Source organism: Lissotriton vulgaris, chromosome 2_1 (assembly GCF_964263255.1).
Source record: "Lissotriton vulgaris chromosome 2_1, aLisVul1.2, whole genome shotgun sequence".
Taxonomy (NCBI): Eukaryota; Metazoa; Chordata; class Amphibia; order Caudata; family Salamandridae; genus Lissotriton; species Lissotriton vulgaris.
In genome coordinates, this window is record NC_141687.1 from 1,003,753,969 (window position 1) to 1,003,778,223 (window position 24,255).

The 24,255-nt window shown below is 44.9% G+C and overlaps 1 protein-coding gene across 6 annotated transcripts in view; it reads left to right on the top strand.

The window, feature by feature from the left end:
• The window catches only part of COBLL1 (cordon-bleu WH2 repeat protein like 1), an 806,310-nt gene that overhangs the window by 551,604 nt on the left and 230,451 nt on the right, over positions 1-24,255 (top strand). For all 6 annotated transcript variants that reach the window (XM_086956594.1, XM_086956595.1, XM_086956596.1 and 3 more), the window contains one exon: positions 21,058-21,265. In XM_086956594.1, the coding sequence (XP_086812720.1) occupies positions 21,058-21,265 (208 nt within the window). The remainder of the gene's footprint in view (positions 1-21,057; positions 21,266-24,255) is intronic.

Consider the following 24,255-nt stretch of genomic DNA (forward strand, 5'->3'; position numbering starts at 1 on the left):
GCATATAATGTTTGATGTGGTTGCTTTGTTTATGTATTAAAATTCATCAAAAACGATTTATAAAAACAAGAAATCCACTAAGAATGCCTCCACTGCACAGCCGCCACCGACGACACTAATCCCATCATGGAATACCTAAACTTCCAACTCAACAAAGACAGCAAGATCACAATCAGAGGAACCCTTGCATACAGACCTCCACTTCCACCTATGCATGACCAGCATCGACAGCTGGATGCAAAACAACTGCCTCAAACTCAACACCTACAGAACTGAGGTACTCCTCTTCGGGAATAAAACATCTTCGTGGTATGACGCCTGATGGCTAGCTGAACTGGGATCCACACCCACAGAACATGACAGGAACCTAGGCATCACACTGGACAGCAAACTCACCATGGAAAAACATGTAAGCGCAGTAGCCTCAGCCTGCTTCCCCCTGCAAACTCTGGAAAATCTTCAATTGCGTCCCCACCAGCACCACACTCGCCGTCAACCACGCCCTCTCTGTGATTGATGTAGGCTGGTCACTGATTGTTTAGAGCCCTGTAAGTGTGGGTTAGCATTTTGAACTGGCACCTTTCGTGGATGGGGAGCCAGTGAAGTGTTCTGAGGTGAGGGGTAATATGGACCTGCCTAACTGGCGTACTGAATGGTATGTAGTCTGTTTAGCAGATGTGAGGTGATTCCCACATAGAGGGTGTTTCTGTAGTCCAGGAGGCTGGTGATGATGGTCTGCATCACTGTTTTTTTGCTGCTGATGGGAAGCCACTTGAAGATTCTGTGGAACATGCAGTGTGTGGAAGCAGGCTGAAGAGACGGCGTTAACCTTTTGTTTCATGGAGAGTTTGCTGTCTAGGATGATGCAGAGGTTGCGGGCATGGTCTTTCGGTGTGGAGGTAGGTCTGAGTTCCTATGGCCATAAGGTGTCGTTCCAGAGGGAGGTGTAGCTGCCGAAAATGAGCACCCAATCAGTATGATATATCATTTGTTGCGCACAAACTCCATTAATACTCATTAGGATACATGTACAGGTGCTCTGGCACTATTAGAAAAAATCCACAAAAATGTAAAAGGGTCAAAGTGCAAGATCAGGACTGTGTGAGTCTTCGTAAGACTTTGTGAGTGTTCGTAAGACGTAGTCCAAGGCCAATAAACAGACCTGCATGAGATAAGATTCCAGCTTAAAGATTCATGGGCTTGTTAAAAAATATGTTCATTGCAGAAAGAAAAAAGTAATTAGTCAATTGGGAATTATAAAATTAAAAACAAATCGCAGTATAATTCTGCAAGAGGATTAACATATGGTCTTCCTCTGAAGAAAATCCAAAGAAAGGCTAAGTGCAAATAAAATAGACCGACTGACATTGTCTATTCATTTAGAAAGCTAAAGAAAGTCTACGTTTAATCAATAAAAAGACCAGAGTAGAGTCTGCTCAAATAGAAAGCCCAAAAAGTACTAGCTCTTCTCCAAAATAAAGCAGTTTTTATAATGTTTCAGGGTACAGAAGTCACACACGTTTCATGGTATGATATGGACCTAACAAGGTTCGACTAGCAATGTTGTAGACACATAAACCATAAACCATACATACATTTTTGGTAAACATGATACTTTTAGAGACTCCTACTTCCTAATATAGTTCATTGGTTAGATTGTGCATTGCTAAATAATGAAGCAAACTGACACTTTATGTAACACAGCGTTACAATCGGTTGTTCAGCTAACAAAGGCCATACATAGGACATTGGCAGCCAACCATGGAAAGTTACAAAAGAAAATAACATCCTGAGTATTGCTTCCTCAATAGAACACAAATGTTCAATGTTTTACTTGTACAGTCATCACAGTTTATGGTTCATGTTCGATGATTTTCCTGAAATGAAAAAATACACAAGCACAGAGAGAGAATGCCAGGCGTGCTCACATACGATAAATGTGTACTAGCATTCTGCAAATATGAATAGCTGTCTATGCAATCTGACTGCTACCCAGTTTTGCTAACTGAAACAGGTTTAAACTAGGCGTTATTTTCTAACATGTTAAAACTCGCTTGCACCAGCTTCTGTGAGAATTGCATTTGGCAAGTGGCCTGTCTGATGTGAGTAACACCTGATTCAACTGGTCTGGATGATAAACCATGACATGGAAGCCGATGGGAGAGACGGTTTCAGACAGCCTTAGAATGATGGTTGTTTTGTGCTCACATTCTGATTGTGCCTAGCTCAGACTAAAAAACAACAGTGGTAGTTGTTGGTGTGTTGTGGCTCCTGTAAACCTAAATAGCGCGGGTATCCAAAGTAAGGATTAAGCTTGGTGCAATAGATCGAATCTATTATGTTAACTGAGATTTGTTTAGCACTGTATTGCCTTTACTGTGGCCTCTTGTCTATGTATATTGCACCAGTCTGTCATGCAGTTGCCATCTTGAATTCATTGGTGAGTAAACCTACAAATTCCACAGGAGTGTGTATAAAATTTAATTATCCAGTATTGGGGTATCTTTCATAGATTCACATGCCTGAATCATTCCCCGTCGTCGAGGCGGGAGTCCCACTGTAACAATATATACAATAGCAGTGCCTAAAAATCCTTGTAGTAGGCTGGAGAAAGGTATAGGCCCAAATTGGGCCCAAAACTTAGCAGCCTATCTACCTCTTTTTGTAAAAAGAACTGAAATAGTAGCTCCAGCCAATCGGCTGTCCTCACCCTCTAGAACCTTCCCAGCTCAGGCAGTTCTCCTCAGATTTTCACCGCACTTCATGTGGAAGGGAGACTCCTTGAGTGCCTACTCCGCTTTTTCTCTGTTTTCTCTTCAGGATGTCTGAAAAGAAGGCTCTTTTCAAAGCTCGTGGGACCTGTCTTAAGAAGAGGGTTCATGTGGATGACCAGCACTTCGACTGCATCTACTGCCTGCACCCCTCACACATTGTGAAGGATTGCAGAATCTGCCGCACCTTCCCTGCCAAAACCATCAGGGACAGGGAGGCAAGGGTTCTTTTATGGCTTAAGTCATCTTCCACAGATGATGAGGACAAGGCCTCTACTTCCAGTAAGAGAGCCAGATCCCGAGAAAGCTCTTCTCCTGAGAGAAAGAAGAAACATAAACTCTCTCAGAGATCTTCAGAACCCTCAAGAAGGTCATCCTCTCCATCAGGACATTCATCGGCAATTGTGAGTACAGCCCAGACTAATACTGTCACTCTGGTGTCTTCTCACACTACAACTGTCACTTCTACCTCCTCAATTTCTTCTGCTACGGTGTGAACAGCTGCTATCGCCTCCCCTAGGGTGTCAGCTAAGATTTATTCTGCAAAACCTGGTACGTCGACGCCATCGTCAACGCTGGCGTCGTCTAAAGTTTCTGTGTCAAAGTCATCGTCGATGAGAGCCCTGTCGTCGTCAAAGCCATCATCGACTATGAGCCCTTCGACGACGAAAGGCCCGTCGACGACTAAGTCATCGTCTACAAGGAGCCCGTCGTCGACGACATTGTCGACAGACCCATCGACGGCAACTCCGTCGACGAAGAAAGCCCCGTCGACAAAGAGGACAGCCTCGTCGACTAAGGATTCGTCGACGAAGACACCATCGACAGCCTCATCCACGAAGGACTCGTCGACGAAGACACCATTGACGGCTTCATCGACAAAGGATTCGTCGACGAAAGCATCATCGACGGCCTCGTCGACGAAGGATTCGTCGACGATGGCATCATCGTCTGAAGCCCCGTCGATGGCGAAACCATTGATGACAGCCCCGTCGACGGTAAAACCATCGATAACAGCCCCGTCGACGACGGACCCGTCGACGACGCCACAAGAAACACCTCCATCAAGAGTGCAATATACATCTCTCCACTTCTACCATCACATATTTTAGAAACATATGTGGAGGAGGATTCTGATGACGAAGAAGATGATGAGGGTCCCTTTGGGATTGCCAGTCACCCTTCACAATTATGTAATTATCAAAAAAGGACTAGCTGGGTTGTGTTTACAAAGGGAGACTCAGTACGTATGATGGCAAACCATTTGGTTTGGTTGTTAAGCCCTCACCCACCGACCTAGTCGGTGGCATGCTTCATCATCGGGCCCACCACAGTGACGCCGAATGCGTCCCGGGTGTGCTTCGACTCCAGATTACTGAGGAGCTGGTATACTTCTCTGAGTGTGCTGTGAGGGGGTGTATAAGAAAGTGATTTAAAAGCTATGCTGTAGGTCCCAGTGCCCGAGGGTATATAGAACTTTAATAGCTGGGCCCACGCTAGCGTATAAAAAGGCAAGCGGACGAGGTGGAGCGAATTATGAACTCCCGCGTCCTATGTGGTCGACATGTTTCAGCCAGGCCTTTTCTTGTTATAAAACTGGCTTTCCTCAGGACCAATGAGAGTGTGGGTGAAAAAATTAATATTAAGTGAAGTGATTTTTAAAATGTGTCGCACACGCTAAGGTGCTATACGTGTGTGGAGGGGGATTCCCTCCGCTTTACTGTACACAAAACATAGAGGACGAAGACAGACGTACATGGTAAAGTCGGGTAAGTATTTTATACCAAAAACACAACGCACTGCCGGCAATTTTTAAAGGTGTGTGAACGACCTCTACCGGCGGGATTTAAACGTGGCCATGAAATTGTATGGCGGCAGTGAGATATGAGGCGTTTCTAAGCGGAGTGAAAGTGGTGGACTAAACAGCGAAAGATAGTCAATGAGTGAGAATCAAGCATAGGTAATTCTGTTTCCTCACACATGCTATTTGCTGTTAAAGCCTCAAAGGTCACCAGGCAGGGAAGAGCGGACCCTAAAAGTTTTTAGGGAGGTAGAGATTAGAACCTGTTGGGAGAGAAGGTAGCTTACCTATTCTGACGTGAAGGTTGCATCTCAGTACTTACGAGATTACCGGTCTCCGTGTTCCATGAACCTGTAGTCCTGCTGCGGTGTCCCGAGTGAGTGGAGATCAGGAGCTTTCTGATATTTATACTCGTTCAGGAAGGGCGGTACCTGCAGAGGGGTGGAGCAAGGGGCGTAGCTGCGCATGCAGAATGATCAGTGTCGAGTGCTCATGGGCTACGCATGCGTAGAAGTGTATAATTGTTTACATTTGGAAAGAGTAGCACAGAGGGACTACAGAAAGGGACAGGGCCACGAGTCCAGACGGGAACAGGGCTCAGCAGTTCAATGAATTCCATGGTATGAAATCATTAAGTCCAGTCAAGTGGGTGGAAAGGCGGTAAATCCACCGTTGCTCTTTTGTGTGAAGAGTTCTCTCATCGCAATTATCGAATTTCTCGATGACTGTCCACGTAAAATCATTAGGAGTGTGGTTGTGTGACAGGAAATGTTCTGTTAATTTACTGATATTCTTGCCACACCTCATGGTGCTCCTGTGTCCGGTCATTCTTGTCCTTACTTTTCTGGTCGTCATCCCGACGTATCTTAGGCCACAATGACATGTTATTAAGTACACCAAGTTAGCAGAATTGCAATTGGTGAACTGCCGTTGCGTCCAAACTTTGCCAACTTCAAGATTGAGTGTTTTGGATGGAGTGGTCAAATGGCAGACACTGCAATTGTTGCAAGGTTGATGTCCAGTTAGTTTGGGCAGCCCCCACGCATTGAGGATAGTGTTTCCTGAGGGACGTTGGTTTTTTCTGGGTCTTGTCGAGACCAACTGGTCTCTTAAGTTTTTAGCTCTCTTAAAGGCAAAGCGAGGGAGGTCCCACTTTCTGGTACCAGAATTGATTATTTTCCAGTTCTTCTTGATAATACTGGACACCTGATTAGAGGCCGTGTTATACGTTGTAACACAGGTCATCACAGGAGGTTCCGTTGGTTTCGGTATGGTTTCCAGGAGTGCATCCCTGTTCAGGTTGCGTGCCCTTTTGCAGGTCTTAGAGATGATTCTCGTTGGATAACCACGGTCTTCCAGTTTATGGACTAAGGCTCCGGACTGTGATTTGTAGTCTTGGATGTTACTACAGTTGCGCCTTATTCTTAAGAACTGGCCAAACGGGAGGTTTTCTCTGAGAGGCCTAGGGTGGAAACTGTCAAAGCGCAGTAAGGAGTTACGTGAGGTGGGTTTGTAGTAGGTGGTGGTAGTTAAGCCATTGTTCTGTGCTTTAATGTTAAGGTCCAGGAAAGCCAATTCAGTGGGGCTGCTCGTGCATGTGAAGCGCAGATAAGCAGGAGCTGCGCATGCAGAATGATCAGTGTCGAGTGCTGATCATTCTGCATGCGCAGCTACGCCCCTTGCTCCACCCCTCTGCAGGTACCGCCCTTCCTGAACGAGTATAAATATCAGAAAGCTCCTGATCTCCACTCACTCGGGACACCGCAGCAGGACTACAGGTTCATGGAGCACGGAGACCGGTAATCTCGTAAGTACTGAGATGCAACCTTCACGTCAGAATAGGTAAGCTACCTTCTCTCCCAACAGGTTCTAATCTCTACCTCCCTAAAAACTTTTAGGGTCCGCTCTTCCCTGCCTGGTGACCTTTGAGGCTTTAACAGCAAATAGCATGTGTGAGGAAACAGAATTACCTATGCTTGATTCTCACTCATTGACTATCTTTCGCTGTTTAGTCCACCACTTTCACTCCGCTTAGAAACGCCTCATATCTCACTGCCGCCATACAATTTCATGGCCACGTTTAAATCCCGCCGGTAGAGGTCGTTCACACACCTTTAAAAATTGCCGGCAGTGCGTTGTGTTTTTGGTATAAAATACTTACCCGACTTTACCATATACGTCTGTCTTCGTCCTCTATGTTTTGTGTACAGTAAAGCGGAGGGAATCCCCCTCCACACACGTATAGCACCTTAGCGTGTGCGACACATTTTAAAAATCACTTCACTTAATATTAATTTTTTCACCCACACTCTCATTGGTCCTGAGGAAAGCCAGTTTTATAACAAGAAAAGGCCTGGCTGAAACATGTCGACCACATAGGACGCGGGAGTTCATAATTCGCTCCACCTCGTCCGCTTGCCTTTTTATACGCTAGCGTGGGCCCAGCTATTAAAGTTCTATATACCCTCGGGCACTGGGACCTACAGCATAGCTTTTAAATCACTTTCTTATACACCCCCTCACAGCACACTCAGAGAAGTATACCAGCTCCTCAGTAATCTGGAGTCGAAGCACACCCGGGACGCATTCGGCGTCACTGTGGTGGGCCCGATGATGAAGCATGCCACCGACTAGGTCGGTGGGTGAGGGCTTAACAACCAAACCAAATGGTTTGCCATCATACGTACTGAGTCTCCCTTTGTAAACACAACCCAGCTAGTCCTTTTTTGATAATTACATATTAATTTGGGGATTCGGACTGGCTTATCTAGTCCTCTCTCTCCGTTTTGATTTGCTGATACTCGGCAGCGCACAGCTGCGAGAGATATATTGACACCCTAACATCATGGTGCAAAACTTTGGCCTAACCTATACGGAGGATGACATCAGTGAAATCCTCTCAGACCCTTCACTCCAGGCAGATTTCTCTACAGCTTCCACCGTAGCACAGACTTCAGATTGGGACGCTCTCACTGAGAAAAAACGGAACAGGATTCGCACGATCCTACATGGCATCGTCCTCGCACAATACCTGCGAACCAATACAGCACCAAGGGGACTGCTAGTTACCAACGCCCCCAGGATCTTCCTGGATGACGTTACCTTCAGGAAGGACTGGGCCCAAATAGCGTGGCACTGTACCAGAGACTGGTTGGTACTCATCATCAAGACTGCTAAACGCCTGTCTGATGCCATAGTCATAGAAATCCAGGCATCAGAGACACATTTCAAGACCACTCTTACTGGTTACAAGAAAAAACTCGAGGACCAGAACCGCGAGATTTCTGAGTACAATGAATACTTAACACAAACTAAAATGAAAAAGTTTGAAAAAGACCTAAAAAGGTTCAGTTACTCGAAAATATACCCCTATGCCGATGACGATTACACTGCACCGACTAAAGGTCAAGATAACTCTGATGACAACAGCTCTGTCTCAAGTGGGTCCAGTACGGGCTCGAACAACACAAGAGGAAGGGGACGTAGAGGCCAAAATTGGCCACAACCGTGGCAAGGACCTCCACACCATCATAATTTCGGCCCTCCACCTTTTGGCCCCGTTCCTCCATATTTTGGATACCCTCCAATGTACGCCCCAGGACAGATGCCATACTTTCAGAACAACCAGAATCAACGGTATCCTTTTTTAGGCCAGGGCCGCAGATCACGCGGCAAGAGAAGAAATCCCGGACAACGGGTACATTGGGAAACGGAAGAAGACCCGGTCAGTTCGAACACCCGGAACAAATCCCGAGAACAACCGGGGACCAGCAAGTAACCGAACCCCGAGTGGACAACCCTCTGGTGTTCAATATTTCAGACATACCCCTAACCAACGAAGAAAATGCCGTCCTCAATAAAGGCCTCTCCTTTGTTCCTACCACTAGACTCGACACGTTCAAACTTCATGTGGAACTTGCTGAGTTTTTCCGCAAATTAAAACTGAAAGCATTTTTTGAAAAGCAAGAAAAACAGGATGGTAATCAGGAAAGCATAAACGAAACCGGTTTGAAAGTGAAATCCACTTTTACTCCTCCGCCAGCAAGCATACCTGTAGAAATTATCACTTTTGAGAATGCCGTCTATGCAGAAATTGAGAAATTACAACCTGGGAACAAGTTCAACAACTTCTCCTTTCAAGAACGCGAGATCGTCAAACACCTACAAAATGACTCGACCCGCATTATAAAACCTGCGGATAAAGGAGGAGGAATCGTGGTCATGAACAAGTGTGACTACGACAAGGAATGCTGCCGTTTATTGAGTGACACTCGGAACTATAAGCTCCTGAACCAAGACCCCACTGAGGAACTCCAACTGAAAATCAACCGAATCGTCAAAGAGGCTGTTGATGCGGAACACATCTCCAAACAGGAGGGCGATTATCTTTGCACCAAGAACGCGAGGGTACCATATTTTTACACCTTACCTAAGGTACATAAGGGTAAAAATCCGCCACCAGGGAGACCCATAGTGTCGGGCATCCAATCTCTGCTAGAACCACTCTCACGCTTCTGCGATTTTTTCCTCAATCCCCTTGTACAAAAAACACCATCCTACATCCAGGATACTAAACATCTACTAAATGTCATTAAAGATATGGCATTCAATCCCGAATCTCAACTCCTGGTCGGACTGGATATTGAAAGCTTATACACAAGCTTACCCCAGGATGCTACTCTACAAGTATTACACGATGTCCTAATGGAAACCACTTGGCAACACCGCACCCCACGTAAATTCATTCTTGAGTGTGCGGCACTGGCTCTTAAGGAGAACTACTTCGAGTATGAAGGAAAATTCTACCTCCAGACCAATGGAACCTCGATGGGGAGTGTTTTTGCCTCGAGCGTGGCCGGACTGTACGTTCACCACTTCGAACGCAGCCACATCGAGTCTCCCACTAACCCATACTCGGCCAACATAATCACCTGGCGTCGTTACATTGACGACATCTTCATTATCTGGGAGGGTAATGAAGACACCCTGAAGCATTTCATGACGTGGATTAACGATCGGGATGCTTATCTGCGCTTCACATGCACGAGCAGCCCCACTGAATTGGCTTTCCTGGACCTTAACATTAAAGCACAGAACAATGGCTTAACTACCACCACCTACTACAAACCCACCTCACGTAACTCCTTACTGCGCTTTGACAGTTTCCACCCTAGGCCTCTCAGAGAAAACCTCCCGTTTGGCCAGTTCTTAAGAATAAGGCGCAACTGTAGTAACATCCAAGACTACAAATCACAGTCCGGAGCCTTAGTCCATAAACTGGAAGACCGTGGTTATCCAACGAGAATCATCTCTAAGACCTGCAAAAGGGCACGCAACCTGAACAGGGATGCACTCCTGGAAACCATACCGAAACCAACGGAACCTCCTGTGATGACCTGTGTTACAACGTATAACACGGCCTCTAATCAGGTGTCCAGTATTATCAAGAAGAACTGGAAAATAATCAATTCTGGTACCAGAAAGTGGGACCTCCCTTGCTTTGCCTTTAAGAGAGCTAAAAACTTAAGAGACCAGTTGGTCTCGACAAGACCCAGAAAAAACTAACGTCCCTCAGGAAACACTATCCTCAATGCGTGGGGGCTGCCCAAACTAACTGGACATCAACCTTGCAACAATTGCAGTGTCTACCATTTGACCACTCCATCCAAAACACTCAATCTTGAAGTTGGCAAAGTTTGGACGCAACGGCAGTTCACCAATTGCAATTCTGCTAACTTGGTGTACTTAATAACATGTCATTGTGGCCTAAGATACGTCGGGATGACGACCAGAAAAGTAAGGACAAGAATGACCGAACACAGGAGCACCATGAGGTGTGGCAAGAATATCAGTAAATTAACAGAACATTTCCTGTCACACAACCACACTCCTAATGATTTTACGTGGACAGTCATCGAGAAATTCGATAATTGCGATGAGAGAACTCTTCACACAAAAGAGCAACGGTGGATTTACCGCCTTCCCACCCACTTGACTGGACTTAATGATTTCATACCATGGAATTCATTGAACTGCTGAGCCCTGTTCCCGTCTGGACTCGTGGCCCTGTCCCTTTCTGTAGTCCCTCTGTGCTACTCTTTCCAAATGTAAACAATTATACACTTCTACGCATGCGTAGCCCATGAGCACTCGACACTGATCATTCTGCATGCGCAGCTACGCCCCTTGCTCCACCCCTCTGCAGGTACCGCCCTTCCTGAACGAGTATAAATATCAGAAAGCTCCTGATCTCCACTCACTCGGGACACCGCAGCAGGACTACAGGTTCATGGAGCACGGAGACCGGTAATCTCGTAAGTACTGAGATGCAACCTTCACGTCAGAATAGGTAAGCTACCTTCTCTCCCAACAGGTTCTAATCTCTACCTCCCTAAAAACTTTTAGGGTCCGCTCTTCCCTGCCTGGTGACCTTTGAGGCTTTAACAGCAAATAGCATGTGTGAGGAAACAGAATTACCTATGCTTGATTCTCACTCATTGACTATCTTTCGCTGTTTAGTCCACCACTTTCACTCCGCTTAGAAACGCCTCATATCTCACTGCCGCCATACAATTTCATGGCCACGTTTAAATCCCGCCGGTAGAGGTCGTTCACACACCTTTAAAAATTGCCGGCAGTGCGTTGTGTTTTTGGTATAAAATACTTACCCGACTTTACCATGTACGTCTGTCTTCGTCCTCTATGTTTTGTGTACAGTAAAGCGGAGGGAATCCCCCTCCACACACGTATAGCACCTTAGCGTGTGCGACACATTTTAAAAATCACTTCACTTAATATTAATTTTTTCACCCACACTCTCATTGGTCCTGAGGAAAGCCAGTTTTATAACAAGAAAAGGCCTGGCTGAAACATGTCGACCACATAGGACGCGGGAGTTCATAATTCGCTCCACCTCGTCCGCTTGCCTTTTTATACGCTAGCGTGGGCCCAGCTATTAAAGTTCTATATACCCTCGGGCACTGGGACCTACAGCATAGCTTTTAAATCACTTTCTTATACACCCCCTCACAGCACACTCAGAGAAGTATACCAGCTCCTCAGTAATCTGGAGTCGAAGCACACCCGGGACGCATTCGGCATCACTGTGGTGGGCCCGATGATGAAGCATGCCACCGACTAGGTCGGTGGGTGAGGGCTTAACAACCAAACCAAATGGTTTGCCATCATACGTACTGAGTCTCCCTTTGTAAACACAACCCAGCTAGTCCTTTTTTGAGAATTACATATTAATTTGGGGATTCGGACTGGCTTATCTAGTCCTCTCTCTCCGTTTTGATTTGCTGACCCTTCACAATTACACATCAAATGTCAGGAGGAGAATGAAGAGGATATGCAGGACCATTATTATCAAGAAGACCTATCAACGCCTTATTATACTCAATCAATAAGGCCTCCACATTCCGAAGATGCAAGTCATCTCCCTCCTTTCTTAATTCAAGACTTGCAAGCCATGTTGGCAGACTATCGCCAAAGATTTCCACCTACACCAGCTGCACCTATTGTGCCTCCTGTGCCAGTGAATGTACCACGGCCTCTTTCGCCAGAGGTTCCAGTGTCGCCAAGACACACTGCGGTCCCTACGCCACAGGATAATCTTGATACCTCATCTTCAGATGATAATGAGAGAGAAGAAGGCGAGTTGCCTGCGGACAACACGTCTACAGATCCATGGGATGATTATATAATCCCTATGCCTTCACCGCCAGTACCACAGTCCTCAGATTCTCCACCAGAAGATATTGGCGGATTTCACAACATCATGCAGCGGGCTGCTGCGCGGTTTCTGTAATGGTAGAGCAGTCAGACTGTTTTTTGCATGACTTCAAGGAGGGGTACAGAAAGATTACCAGAGCAATACCAATTATTGACTATATATGGAAGGAAGGCCTTAACATCATGAAAACGCTGGCTTTTATTCCAGCAATCCTTCCTCAAATCGAAAAGAAGTATCGAGCACCATCAGATACCCCATCTTGTCTATTGGGACACCCTCGTCCAGACTCAGTAATATCTCAGGCTGCACAGCAAATATCCAAGAATCCCTCGACTCCGATTTCAACACCCCCTGACAAGGAGGGCAGGAGGCTGGATTTGATAGGGAAAAAGTTTTCCACAAATGCTGCAGCATCCATTAACGATTCAGAAAAGGGGGTGGTGATGAACAGAGTGTCTGAATTAAGCAGACCACTCTTACCCAGTCCAAAGATCAGGGCTTGATCCATCACCGTTATTTATCTCAATTGCACCATCCCAGCTCAGAACCTGGCTATATGCAAATCAGGCTGTCCCTGGCCCAGTGCATCATGGGAACAGGGCAGACTAAACTACCAAGCCAATTCTTCACCAGAAAGGAGACAAGCTACCGGGGACCGGTTTCTGGCATTTCAGCCGTCGTCGGCCCGGCTTGCTTGAATCCTGATGGTGCAGCATCCATTAAAGCGGCTAATTCCTTGGCAATCCTTGCCCGCTATGACCGACAGATGTGGTCGGACCTGTCGGAATTCATAAATTTAATACCTGAAGATAGACAGCTGAAAGCGCACAAGATAGCACTGGAAGGAGAGAGGGCGGTATCGGAGATCATTGACTGCGCCCTAGACATCTCTAACACCAAGTTCAGACAATTAGCAGGCGCAGCAGTCCTCAGGCGACAAGGCTGGCTCAAGGCTACCTCCTTCAGGCCAGAGGTTCAAACAAACATTTTAGATATGGCTTATGATGGTGACTCACTTTTCGGTAAGCACATAGACGATGCTTTACTAGCGATTAAGACGGATACCGACACCGCCAAATCTCTTGGTACCCTACAATATAAAAGAGGATCTTTTAGAGGGGCAAGAGGCCGTGGATTCTCCTCCAGAGGAAATTATCACAACCAGAAAAATAGACAGTACCAGTCTCAGTACAAACACCCATACTATCAATCGTCTTACAGGCAACCTACCTCTGGTAATTTCTCTCATCAGGGAGGAAAATGACGATCAAACAATCAAGGACGTGATTCCAACAAGCGTCAATGAGTATTGCCGGACGCCAGTCCATCATCCTCCGCTCCCTGTGGGCGCGAAAATGTCCTCGTTTTACCAACAATGGCGGAGTATAACTTCAGATCAGTGGGTTCTAGATCTGGTCAAGAATGGACACACTCTGGAGTTTCTGAAGAAACCACCAACGACACCGCCCAGGGGTCCCCCTCCCCCTCGTCTTCACTTACTGTTCAAAGAGGCCTTAAAGATGCTACACAAGAATGCGATAGAAAAAGTTCCCACCTCTCAAAAAGGGAAAGGATTTTACTCTTGCTTCTTCCTCATAGAGAAAAGATCAGGAGATTGACGCCCAATTTTAGCTCAACAAATATCTAAAGAAACCGGGTTTCCGCATGGTGACGCTAACAGATGTCCTGAATTGTCTCAACGAAGGGGACTTTATGGCTTCTCTGGACCTAGAAGACGCCTACTTTCACATCCCTATTCACCCAAAACACCGCAAATACCTGAGATTCGCAGTGGCTGGCGTCCATTTTCAATTCAAGGTGCTTCCATTCGGTCTAAAGTCGGCACCAAGAATATTTACGAAGTGTTTAGCCCCAGTTGCTGCCGCACTGAGGTCACAGGGAATAAAAATCTTCCCGTACCTAGATGACTGGCTGTTAAAAGGACCATCAGTGAACTCCACAAGGGAACCGGTCCAAAGCTCCCACTATCTATTCTCAAATTTGGGACTCACCCTCAATTCAAACAAATCTCAATTGCAACCCCGTCAGGTATTAACCTTTCTGGGAGCATTACTGGACACGTGCCAATGCAAAGCGTTCTTGACTCAGGAACTACAAACGAAACTACTAAAGCTGGCAAGACAAATATCGGCAAGAAGGTCACTTTCGGTCCGAACTTATGCTTCCCTTCTAGGGATGTGTTCGTCTGCAATCAGTCTAGTCCCAATGGCAAGACTCAGAATGAGACCTCTACAGGAGGAATTACACCGACAGTGGCGGCAGGTAGACGGCTCGTTCGAGGATCGCTTAAAGGTGACATCCAGAATCAGGCGAGCCCTTCTTTGGTGGTCGAAGGAAGACAATCTGTCACCAGGCCTCACATTTCTCCAGACCATGCCAGAATTTACCTTAACAACAGATGCTTCCATTGAAGGTTGGGGAGGTCACCTTCAGGACCTCCAAATTCAAGGTCGATGGTCTCACCAGTATCGGCAGTAACACATCAACAGCCTGGAGCTGAGAGCCATCTTTCTATGCAAGCTTTCCTTCCGAGGATTGCGAACTCCTCAGTGCTGGTGAGTACGGACAATACCACCAGCATGTATTATATCAACAAACAAGGGGGAACAAGATCTCTCTCCCTTTTGCAAGAGGCTCAAGAAAAGTGGGAGTGGGTCATCCAACACGACATATCCCTCAGAGCGGAGCATGTGAAGGGTATTCAGAACTCTCTAGCCGACAACCTCAGCAGGTCTCTCACAGGTTGCCACGAATGGGAGCTCGAGCAAGATCAAGTGGCCAGGATCTTTCAAACATGGGGCACACCAACTCTGGATCTGTTCGCGACACGGCAGAACAGCAAATGCCTGTACTTCGCCAGCAGATTTCCTCAACAGGGGTCATGGGGAAATGCCCAGTTGATGAGATGGTCCGGAATCTTTGCATACGCCTTTCTTCCGATTCCGCTTATTCCAAAAATACTGCAGAAAATTAAAAGGGAACATTGCACTCTCCTCCTAATTGCTCCTCGCTGGCCAAGGCTGTACTGGTTCCAAGAACTGCTTCTTCTGTCTCGACAGCCTCCACTTCGTCTCAGACCGACAATGCCAATGCTGACAAGAGAAGGAGGCCAGATTCTGCACCCGGATCCTCAATCGCTTCACTTGCACGCCTGGCTCCTTACTTCCTAGAATTTAATGGATCTTAACATTTCTACAGATTGCAGAGCAATTTTAACTCAAGCCCGTGCTCAAAGTACCATCAGAACATATCGTTTTAAGTGCAAAAGATTCTGTAGCTGGTGTGAGGCAAATAATGTTCATCCGCTCCAAGCTCCACCAGAGGACATCCTTCCTTACCTGCTGTCCTTGGCCAAGGCAGGGCTAGTTTTCTCTTCTATTAAGGTACATCTGGCCGCTATCTCCAGATTCAGGAAGAGTTCCAACAAACCATCACTGTGTTCTTCCTCATTAATAAAACAATTTCTTAAAGGGTTATTCCGAGCTTTCCCTCCAGTTCGACCTCCACCTCCTGAGTGGGACCTCAATATTATTTTATCCCAACTGTTAAGGAGGCCATTTGAACCTATTCAGAAGGCTGAGCTGAAGTTTCTAACTTGGAAAGTAGCTATCCTGCTAGCCCTCACTTCGGCCCGTAGAGTCAACGAGATGCAAGCCTTCACGATCACAGAACCTTTCTTACATTTCTCTAAAGACTTTGTAACGCTAAGAACGAATCCAAAGTTCATTCCAAAAGTACCATCGCTATTTCACATTAATCAGCCTGTAAAACTAAAGACCTTTTCCCCGGACCCTGTAACTCCAGCAGAAAAGACATTGCATTCCCTGGATGTCAAACGGTGCCTTAAGCTCTACCTGCAAAGAACTAAGCAGAACTGCAAAGAACTAGGCAGTTCTTTGTTACGGATACTTACTTCTCACTTGTGCTGGGAAATTCTGAGGAGAACTGCCTGAGCTGGGAAGGTTCTAGAGGGTGAGGACAGCCGATTGGCTGGAGCTACTATTTCAGTTCTTTTAACAAAAAGAGGTAGATAGGCTGCTAAGTTTTGGGCCTAGTTTGGGCCTATACCTTTCTCCAGCCTAGAACAAGGTTTTTTAGGCACTGCTATTGTATATATTGTTACCTTGGGACTCCCGCCTCGACGACGGGGAATGATTCAGGCATGTGAATCTATGAAAGATACCAATACTGGATATCTGTAGTTACAGGTAAGTAGCTTGTTTTCTTATCCTTTAAAGAACATGAACACCAAACAACTTCTATAGTTGAATAGCTACACTAACACATTCCGTTATTTGTCTCCATACAGCAGTAAAGCGTACGAAAGCTTAAGCAAATAATTTAAAATGTGGCCAATGGATTTTTAAGTCTTCCAGTCTGAATGGTATAGTACGCAATAGTATAGCCTGTTTTAAGCTTTTACTGTTTTAGCAGATAAGATATGGAAAATAAGTTATGAGCGATATACCAAGTTTGCTAATTTTTTTTTTTAAGACCTCTAGTGGTTTCTGGATACAAAAATGTCCCTATTGATAATTTTGTCTGGTTGTGTAGAACAATGGACTAGCAGGCTTTGGGGAAAAGAGTTCACAGTTGTAGGAGTGTCTCTTAGTCAACATTGAGAGTCGTGGAGCGAATGATTGGGGATGAGTCTGAGTAGTCCCAACTCCTATTGCAGCCAATAGATATATGCAGCATGCTGGATGTTCTACCACTTAAATCTGTAGTAACAAAAAAAGGCGACATCCACTATTAAGCAGAAACTAATTTTACTAAAGAAAAATTAAAATATATTGCACATTTACAAATTATAGGTCTGAACGTTTTGATTGTCTTGCTAAAGAACAGCTGGGAAGTCTGAACAGGTATGTGAAATGGATATAAGGCTTAGTAAATTCTATACTTCTCCCAATAGGACCTACAAATAAAGGAGATATGTTGTGTTGTTTTGCCTGCTCGCCCAAATGCACTTCTCTCCTGCCCTGAAAAGCACTAGTACTTGAAAACAAAGGATCGTTGGGCTTTTCAGGACTGGTGCTCCTACAGTTAGCTGTGATAATGCTGCTTCATTGCACTTCCCCTTCCTACTACTCTCATGGACAAGAACCCCTGAACCACATGTCAGCCATTACTTTCCATGAACGGAAACCACAATGCCCAGTTTTTATGATCCTGTGCCATTTGGGGACAGACGTCCAAAACTTTTCTGCCTAAATCTACTTGTGAGAATGTGTAGATCTTCCTGGCATATTCTACAGAACTCATGCTGGAAAACCAATTGATGTCCCAATTCTCTTTGCCACCAATCTACGCATTACTACTAATAGACCCTTTTTTGTGGTCAGGGCTTCAATGCTGAGGTCAGGATAGAAACGGAGCCTACCTTCTCCGAGCATCTTTGCTTCTTTTTGTTGCTGAATAGACATTGACTTGCATTTGGAGTAAAACAAAGACCCACTGAACAAACACAGAGGTGTTGCTGAAGATAACTAGTTCCACATCCCCTATAAGAAATACAACCAACAGATAAAGTATGCACATCAAAGTCACCCCACAATGCGAGTAGGTAAAGTAATAGGCTAGCAGTGGGCTACATAGAAAGGTATAATGTAAGTCATTGTTTTAGTTTGGAGACTGCAGAAACCTGGTTTCTACATTCATTTTAGGTTTAAATATTTTTATTGTTTTAAACATAGTACAAAAAGCAATAACCCTCCTACATCCACAGGCCGGTGAGTGCAATGAAATAAAAAACAAATTAGACAAGATGAAAAGGAAGGTGAGAGAGATACAAAGATAGAGAGTGGGGAGGGGATATATTCTCAACAAGGTTTAACCAATACCCATCTAAGAGCTGTTGTATACAAGGAGGAGATCAAAAGACGAGAAGGTGGATATGTTAATTGGACGCGTGAGTCGGTTGTGTGACGTGGAGCAGACTGAGATAAAGAGGGCGGAACAATTCCATAAGTTCTTCGGGTAGAAATCAAATAGATCCCCTTGTTTTATCAAACAGTGGTAGAGTATGTGTTACAGTCCCATTAGCTTTTCCAATCTCATGAGTTTTCCATAGGTTGTGAAGCCAATCTCACTTTAACAGGACAACATCAGTCCCCCAACGGGACAATGTGACCTGTTTAATTGTTAATGTGTTGACTCGCCCGTGTTGTAATTTCAGGGGATAGGCCAACGTGTATTGGGGAAGATCATTTTATTCACTAATCCCCAACCTTCTTTCTGCTGCACTTTCACATCTAGCATTTGTGATATCCGTATACCAGCATAGAGAATTGTGCATGCTACCAACTTATCACAACATCTTTGTGGTCTGTGTATATGGGTGACTGCATATTAGGTCGGTCTAATTCTACCGTGCCTGTAGGTATGTGCACGTGGGTGCCTGAATGTTTGCTCATCTACGTGCATTGTGGATTGTAGGTGTTTTGAACTATTTGTGCCTGGATGCCTCTAGGCAGTGTTTCTGTCTGCATTCTTGCACTTAGCTGTCATCTATGTCAATTTGTGGGAGGATGGCCTGTCTACATGCATATATACGTACATGCACCCTTGCAAACTTCAAACTCCCCATCAATGTAAGTGCTAAAATTCATTGGCTGATACACTTAATTTTCTCTTTTTTTCTTTTTATCACAACATCTTTGTATTTCTGAACCTCTCACTGCTTTCCAGTATTGGTGGGGGCTTTAGGAAAAACAATTAAAATGAATAATGTAATAGGTGGAGCCAGCTGGAGCCCTAGATGGCAGTGTTTCTTGGGCGCTCCCGGGCAGGAACCTAATCATTCGCCCACTCACAAAGCACCTGGAGACCAACAATGTTTGGGGCTGAAAGTCTGTGTTCCTTTAGCAGTAAAACTCAGCTGTGGTCTTTTCATTCTTCCTCCCACTGCCTTGCATATGACTTGAGGTGCACAAGACAAAACTTGGGGCTTTGGATGCACTACTTGCAGGGATGCGCGCTGTTGGGAAACATGGTAGCAGGTTTGTTAGCATCAATGTTTGTAGGAGCCAGGTTCCTGGTGAGGAGAGAGGTCTAGCTCCGGGATAAGTGGCTTAGCCGTGAATTTAGGGATCACATTGTGCCATCCTGGGTGCTATGGAGGTGGGAGGTCTTGCTAGAGAAGAAGCCTGTTAGATCAGATGTAAGTGAAAAGACTGGACGAGTGCAGGGCCCAGAATCTCCGCCTTGTGCGGTGCTCTAAATGGACCTCCTGGGAGCAGTTGACTTCAGCAGAGAATTTCAGATTCAACTCATTGACAGGGTGGCTTACTTAGATTACTCTACCTCCACTTCCTAACAGCCTGCCACCATGCATGAAAAGAATAAAGAAAGAGAGAATCTCTTTAGTCCTCGAGGAGCCACTTGGAAAATGGGTTCACATTGGGTGTCTGATAACTAGGCAACGCTCAAAACCCGAGAGAAGTTGTGCGAGTTAAAAGTGGTACAAGCAGTAATCACACTAACAACAAAGATCAAAGCATCTGCAAATGTTATGGAGGTAAAGGAAGAGACCTTTTCAGCATAGTGCTGGAGAGGTAGTCAAGAGCAGAAAACAGTGATGCTCATAGTTCATGTTCTGGTTTTTCAGGCGACTGAAATGCGAGACACCGTACAGCAAAAACCCTCCTTCATACCTTGAGTGATTGAATTGGGCTCAGAAAACCTGAAGAGAAAATAGAGTGCATTGCCAATATATAAAAGGGCATTTCAGAGAAAACTCTTCCAAAACACTAATAGTGCAAAAGATCACAATGTTGGAAGAACGTTTGGGGTAATAAACCATGCTGGTGCAGAAGCTTGTGACACCTGTGCTCAGAATTTCGGAGGACAACCTCAAGTATATGGCAATGCCTGGCAGAAATGTAAAGGGTATTCCTCTGCAAATGAACTGTCGGGACCAGATAGATAAAGGCTCCTGCTCTTCCCCCGGTCAGCACCTGAACATCTTGTGCAGGAAGAGGGCCTTGTGGGTACTGGTAAAGTTAAGGGTCTGACCGCATTGGTGCAATTCCTGGTTAGTGGTGAGATGAACATTGTGGAAATCTTCAGATTTTCAAGAAGTAGAAACTATCCTGGCTTTTCTGAATATCTTGAATGTCTAACCTCTGTGAGGGAAGAAATGTTTTCCTTGTTGGCACTTCCTAGAGTGGAAAGTTGAAGGCGATGCAAAAACGGGGTACTTTGGGTCAAAGGGAAAGTAGTCTGACAGGCGCATATTTGCTTAAAATTGGCATAAAACACTAATTAATAAATCCTGTGGTTATGCTTAAAAAAATGCATCTCGTGTCTGAATGCAATGTGAGTGGTACTAGGTGGCCATGCTTGATTAACTACTCTGGGAAAAAGAAACTCGTCTGGCACGAGGTTGTACAAAAACCTTACCACTGTATGTTGATATTGTAAATATTTCTGTGAAAATGAAAAAAATCTCCTGCGAGTTTGCAACATCTGATATTTGCAACAACCACTCCGTGTAAATGAATGACTTAATTCGCTATAATTATATTTAAGTATGTTCTAGCCTTCGAAGGGTGTTGACTTCCCTGTAGAATTTGCATCGGATTAGGTCACTGCAGACAAAGGTTTTCCTGAACTCTGTCAACACTCATTCTGTCTTTAAAGATAGTCTTATTTAAAACCTTTGTACACAATCCAATCCGGAGAAAAACCTGGTAGCTATTGTTCTCTTTTTTTGTTCTTCCACATAGCAAACCCATGATGGACTTGTTGATTTTCCTTTGCGCACAATATCATTTGAACCCATCGGCATATACAATAGACCTTGTTTCAGAGGACAGAAGTCAAGTTAAATTCAAGCCTAACACGCCAGTTGGAATGCTTGATGTGGAAAAGGTTATTTTAAAGCCTAAGAATGTGGATGAAAAGAACAAAAAGCCTACTCCTGTGATTCCTGAGGTAAGAGCATCAGTTTTTGTTGCCAAATTAATGTTTAAAATAGCTTGGAAACACACGTTGCTCCAAGACTCAAATGGAGATTTGAAATATTAATGATGGTATATTTTTATACGGGCTGCGTTTAAAGTTTATCTTCACACAAAATGAGTTAAAGATTTTATGTATCAATACATGTTAAATCCAGGTTAAAAATATTACTTCTGATTTTATTGATTTCCATATGACCCTTGAAAATGGCTCTATTGTATTTCCTCCTAAGTAGCAAAACTTGCTTTGTTTTACATGAGAGCACAGTTGTTATGCAGTCATATAGTACTCAGCAGGCAGCACCAAAGTTGAAGAACAGAACACGCTTATACCAGTGGCCCGACTTCAGACCTTGAAAGCAGTGCACATCACAGATACCTCATTCTCTGAAAGGGCTTGCACAGATCTGCACAGACAGTTTGCAGGTCTGATTCCCCACAGAGCTTCCTGAATAGTGATATTAAATGGGTGGGGGGCAGTGATTACAGGGCAATTTATTTTAACACCACCAGCTTCCTAATCACTATGTGGGAGCTGAGCACTGTTGGCTCTTGCATGTTCCTTATTCATCATGACATGGGGACTGTGGCTTGTTTTGTGACTGTGCCCCTCTGTGGTGGGCTGAAATATTGAAATTCTAAAGATATTCCTTCACTGTTTTGCCCTCAGTATTTCAGTAGATGGAAGAACTTTTGATTTATTACACAGCTATCTGGAAGCATCTTGTGCCCAGCAATACATTTCATAGTAGGTATTCACATATGTATGATGCACTTTCACTTGCGCTCGACTTGAGTCGGAATCAGGGAAAATAAGTGTAACTCATGCATAATGGTGAGATGTCACTTTATCAATCAAAAATACTATTCCATTGGGCCCAATTTTCCCTTCCCCAAGCTTGTAAGCTTGTTACCCTTTTTTTCGGACGTGCCAAGATTATGATTTTCTTCTTTGTGTAGATATAAATATTAAAACACCCACAAGTGTTCATAAAAACCTTTCACATAAGTCCACTTGTGATATCAGCTTTAGTGAAGTTTATTCTATTTGTTAACTCAAAGTAGGGTCTTAAATATCTGGCTTTGACTTTCAGACAGCTCCAAGTTAATGCAACAGCCTGATGTACTGACTCAGGTGCAGCTTGCCGGGTCCTCACAGACTTTTGCCACTTCTTAAATACGACCATACTCTTCTTTGACCTTTCTTTGGCCTCTCGAGTGTTCAAGAAAGTGACTGTGATTGTGGATCATCTTTGTAGGTCGTAAATAAATTCATTTGTGTACATTAATGACTGACTGCTAATGTCACACTCACCGCAATCAGTTGTGGAGCATCTCCTGATGACGGGCAAACTCTTGACATTATTGGGTCTCACCATCAAAAAGTCAAAGACCAATCTAAGCACCGCACTGAGACTTCCAGACATTAGCATAATTCTGGTCAGGGCAACTTTTAAGGCCTTTCTCTAACAAATCGATTCCTGGAAATTTAGGGTATGATCATGATGTTTTGGGATCAGTCCTGTATCTTAAGGAGCATGGCCTCGTGTATCCTCCTCATCCACAATTCTAAGTGGCACATAAGAGCCCTGCAATGTAACCTCAATCCCAGTGGCTCATAATTAGGGTTGCCTCACACTCATTCGGATCTCTGGGGAAAGAGCTTTAGATCTGCAGTGGTGGCTGTGAGATACTGATCTAAACTGTACCAGTCTACTCTCCCTTCCCCACCCAGAGCTCACAGTTGTGATGGATGCACCACTGCTGGGTTGTGGAGGAACCTAGGGGAGGTAGCTATCAGAGGTAGAGAGCCTGCTCCACCCTAACCTTCTGGATCTTTGGGTGATCCGATTGGCCCTGAAAGTCTTTGACATGCATCAAAGAGAGACTAGTACAGACTATAACATGCAATACTACCACCATCTGGCGAATTGGGGTCCTCGGCCCTCTGACAGGATGGTCTATGATTCTGGAGGTGGCTGGATCAACATAACATATGGGAGGATCCCTTTATGTCATAGCAAGCAAAATGAGAAGATGTCTAGCTGACCGTGAGTGGCATCTCCCTTCTGAGGTGCCACTGGGTGTCTTCAAACACTGGGAGTATGCCTGGCTAGATCTATTTACAACCATCAGAAATGCACTGTGTCAGCGATTTTGCACACTGGAGTTTCCTTGAAGGCACTAGTTAGGAGACTTCGGCTAGAATGAATTGAAGGGCCTCCTCTATGCCTTCCCAGTGATTTCTCTGCTGCCTCTGATTCAGAGGATCAGGAAGGACCCGGCTCAAGGCCTCTTCATTGCCTTGGACTGGGCCAGGATAGTCAGGCACCCAGAGCCTCCGAACCTCAGCATTTGCCCTCCAATCAGGCTTCTGATTCAAGAGAACTTACCATCTCAGCAGCAGGGCAGGGTCCTGCATCCAAATCTTCACAACTTAGACCTCTGCACGTCGAGATTAAATGGCGGTTGCATTTGAATTGCCGACTGAGCTGGTGGATTGCGTCAGTGATTATTGACACCTTCTACAAAGTCTATCTGTGCTAGATGTGGGGACACATTTGTTGCCAGAAGCACTGACCCCTTACAAACCAAACTCCCTAATGTTCTTTTGCTTGTTCTTTCCTTAGCCTAGCGAGGCCTTACAGTGGGTACAGTGAAAGGTTAACTATCAGGCCTTTTGGCCTTTCTTTGTTTACAAGACAAATGCCCTTGTTTAAGTCGCTTATGATACATTTCATTAATGGATTGATACATTGGTTTCCTCCCAAATCATTTGTGGTGCCCCACCGATACCTTACGTGGTTTTTACATTGGTTATGTGCACTTTCTTCAAGCCTATGCATAGCTGTTCCTTAAAACTCTTGATGCTGAAAACAGTCTTCCATTTCAGTATCATGTTAGCACGACATATGTCTGAGCTGTAGGCAATACTCATACCACTTCCCAATACTAACTTTCCCA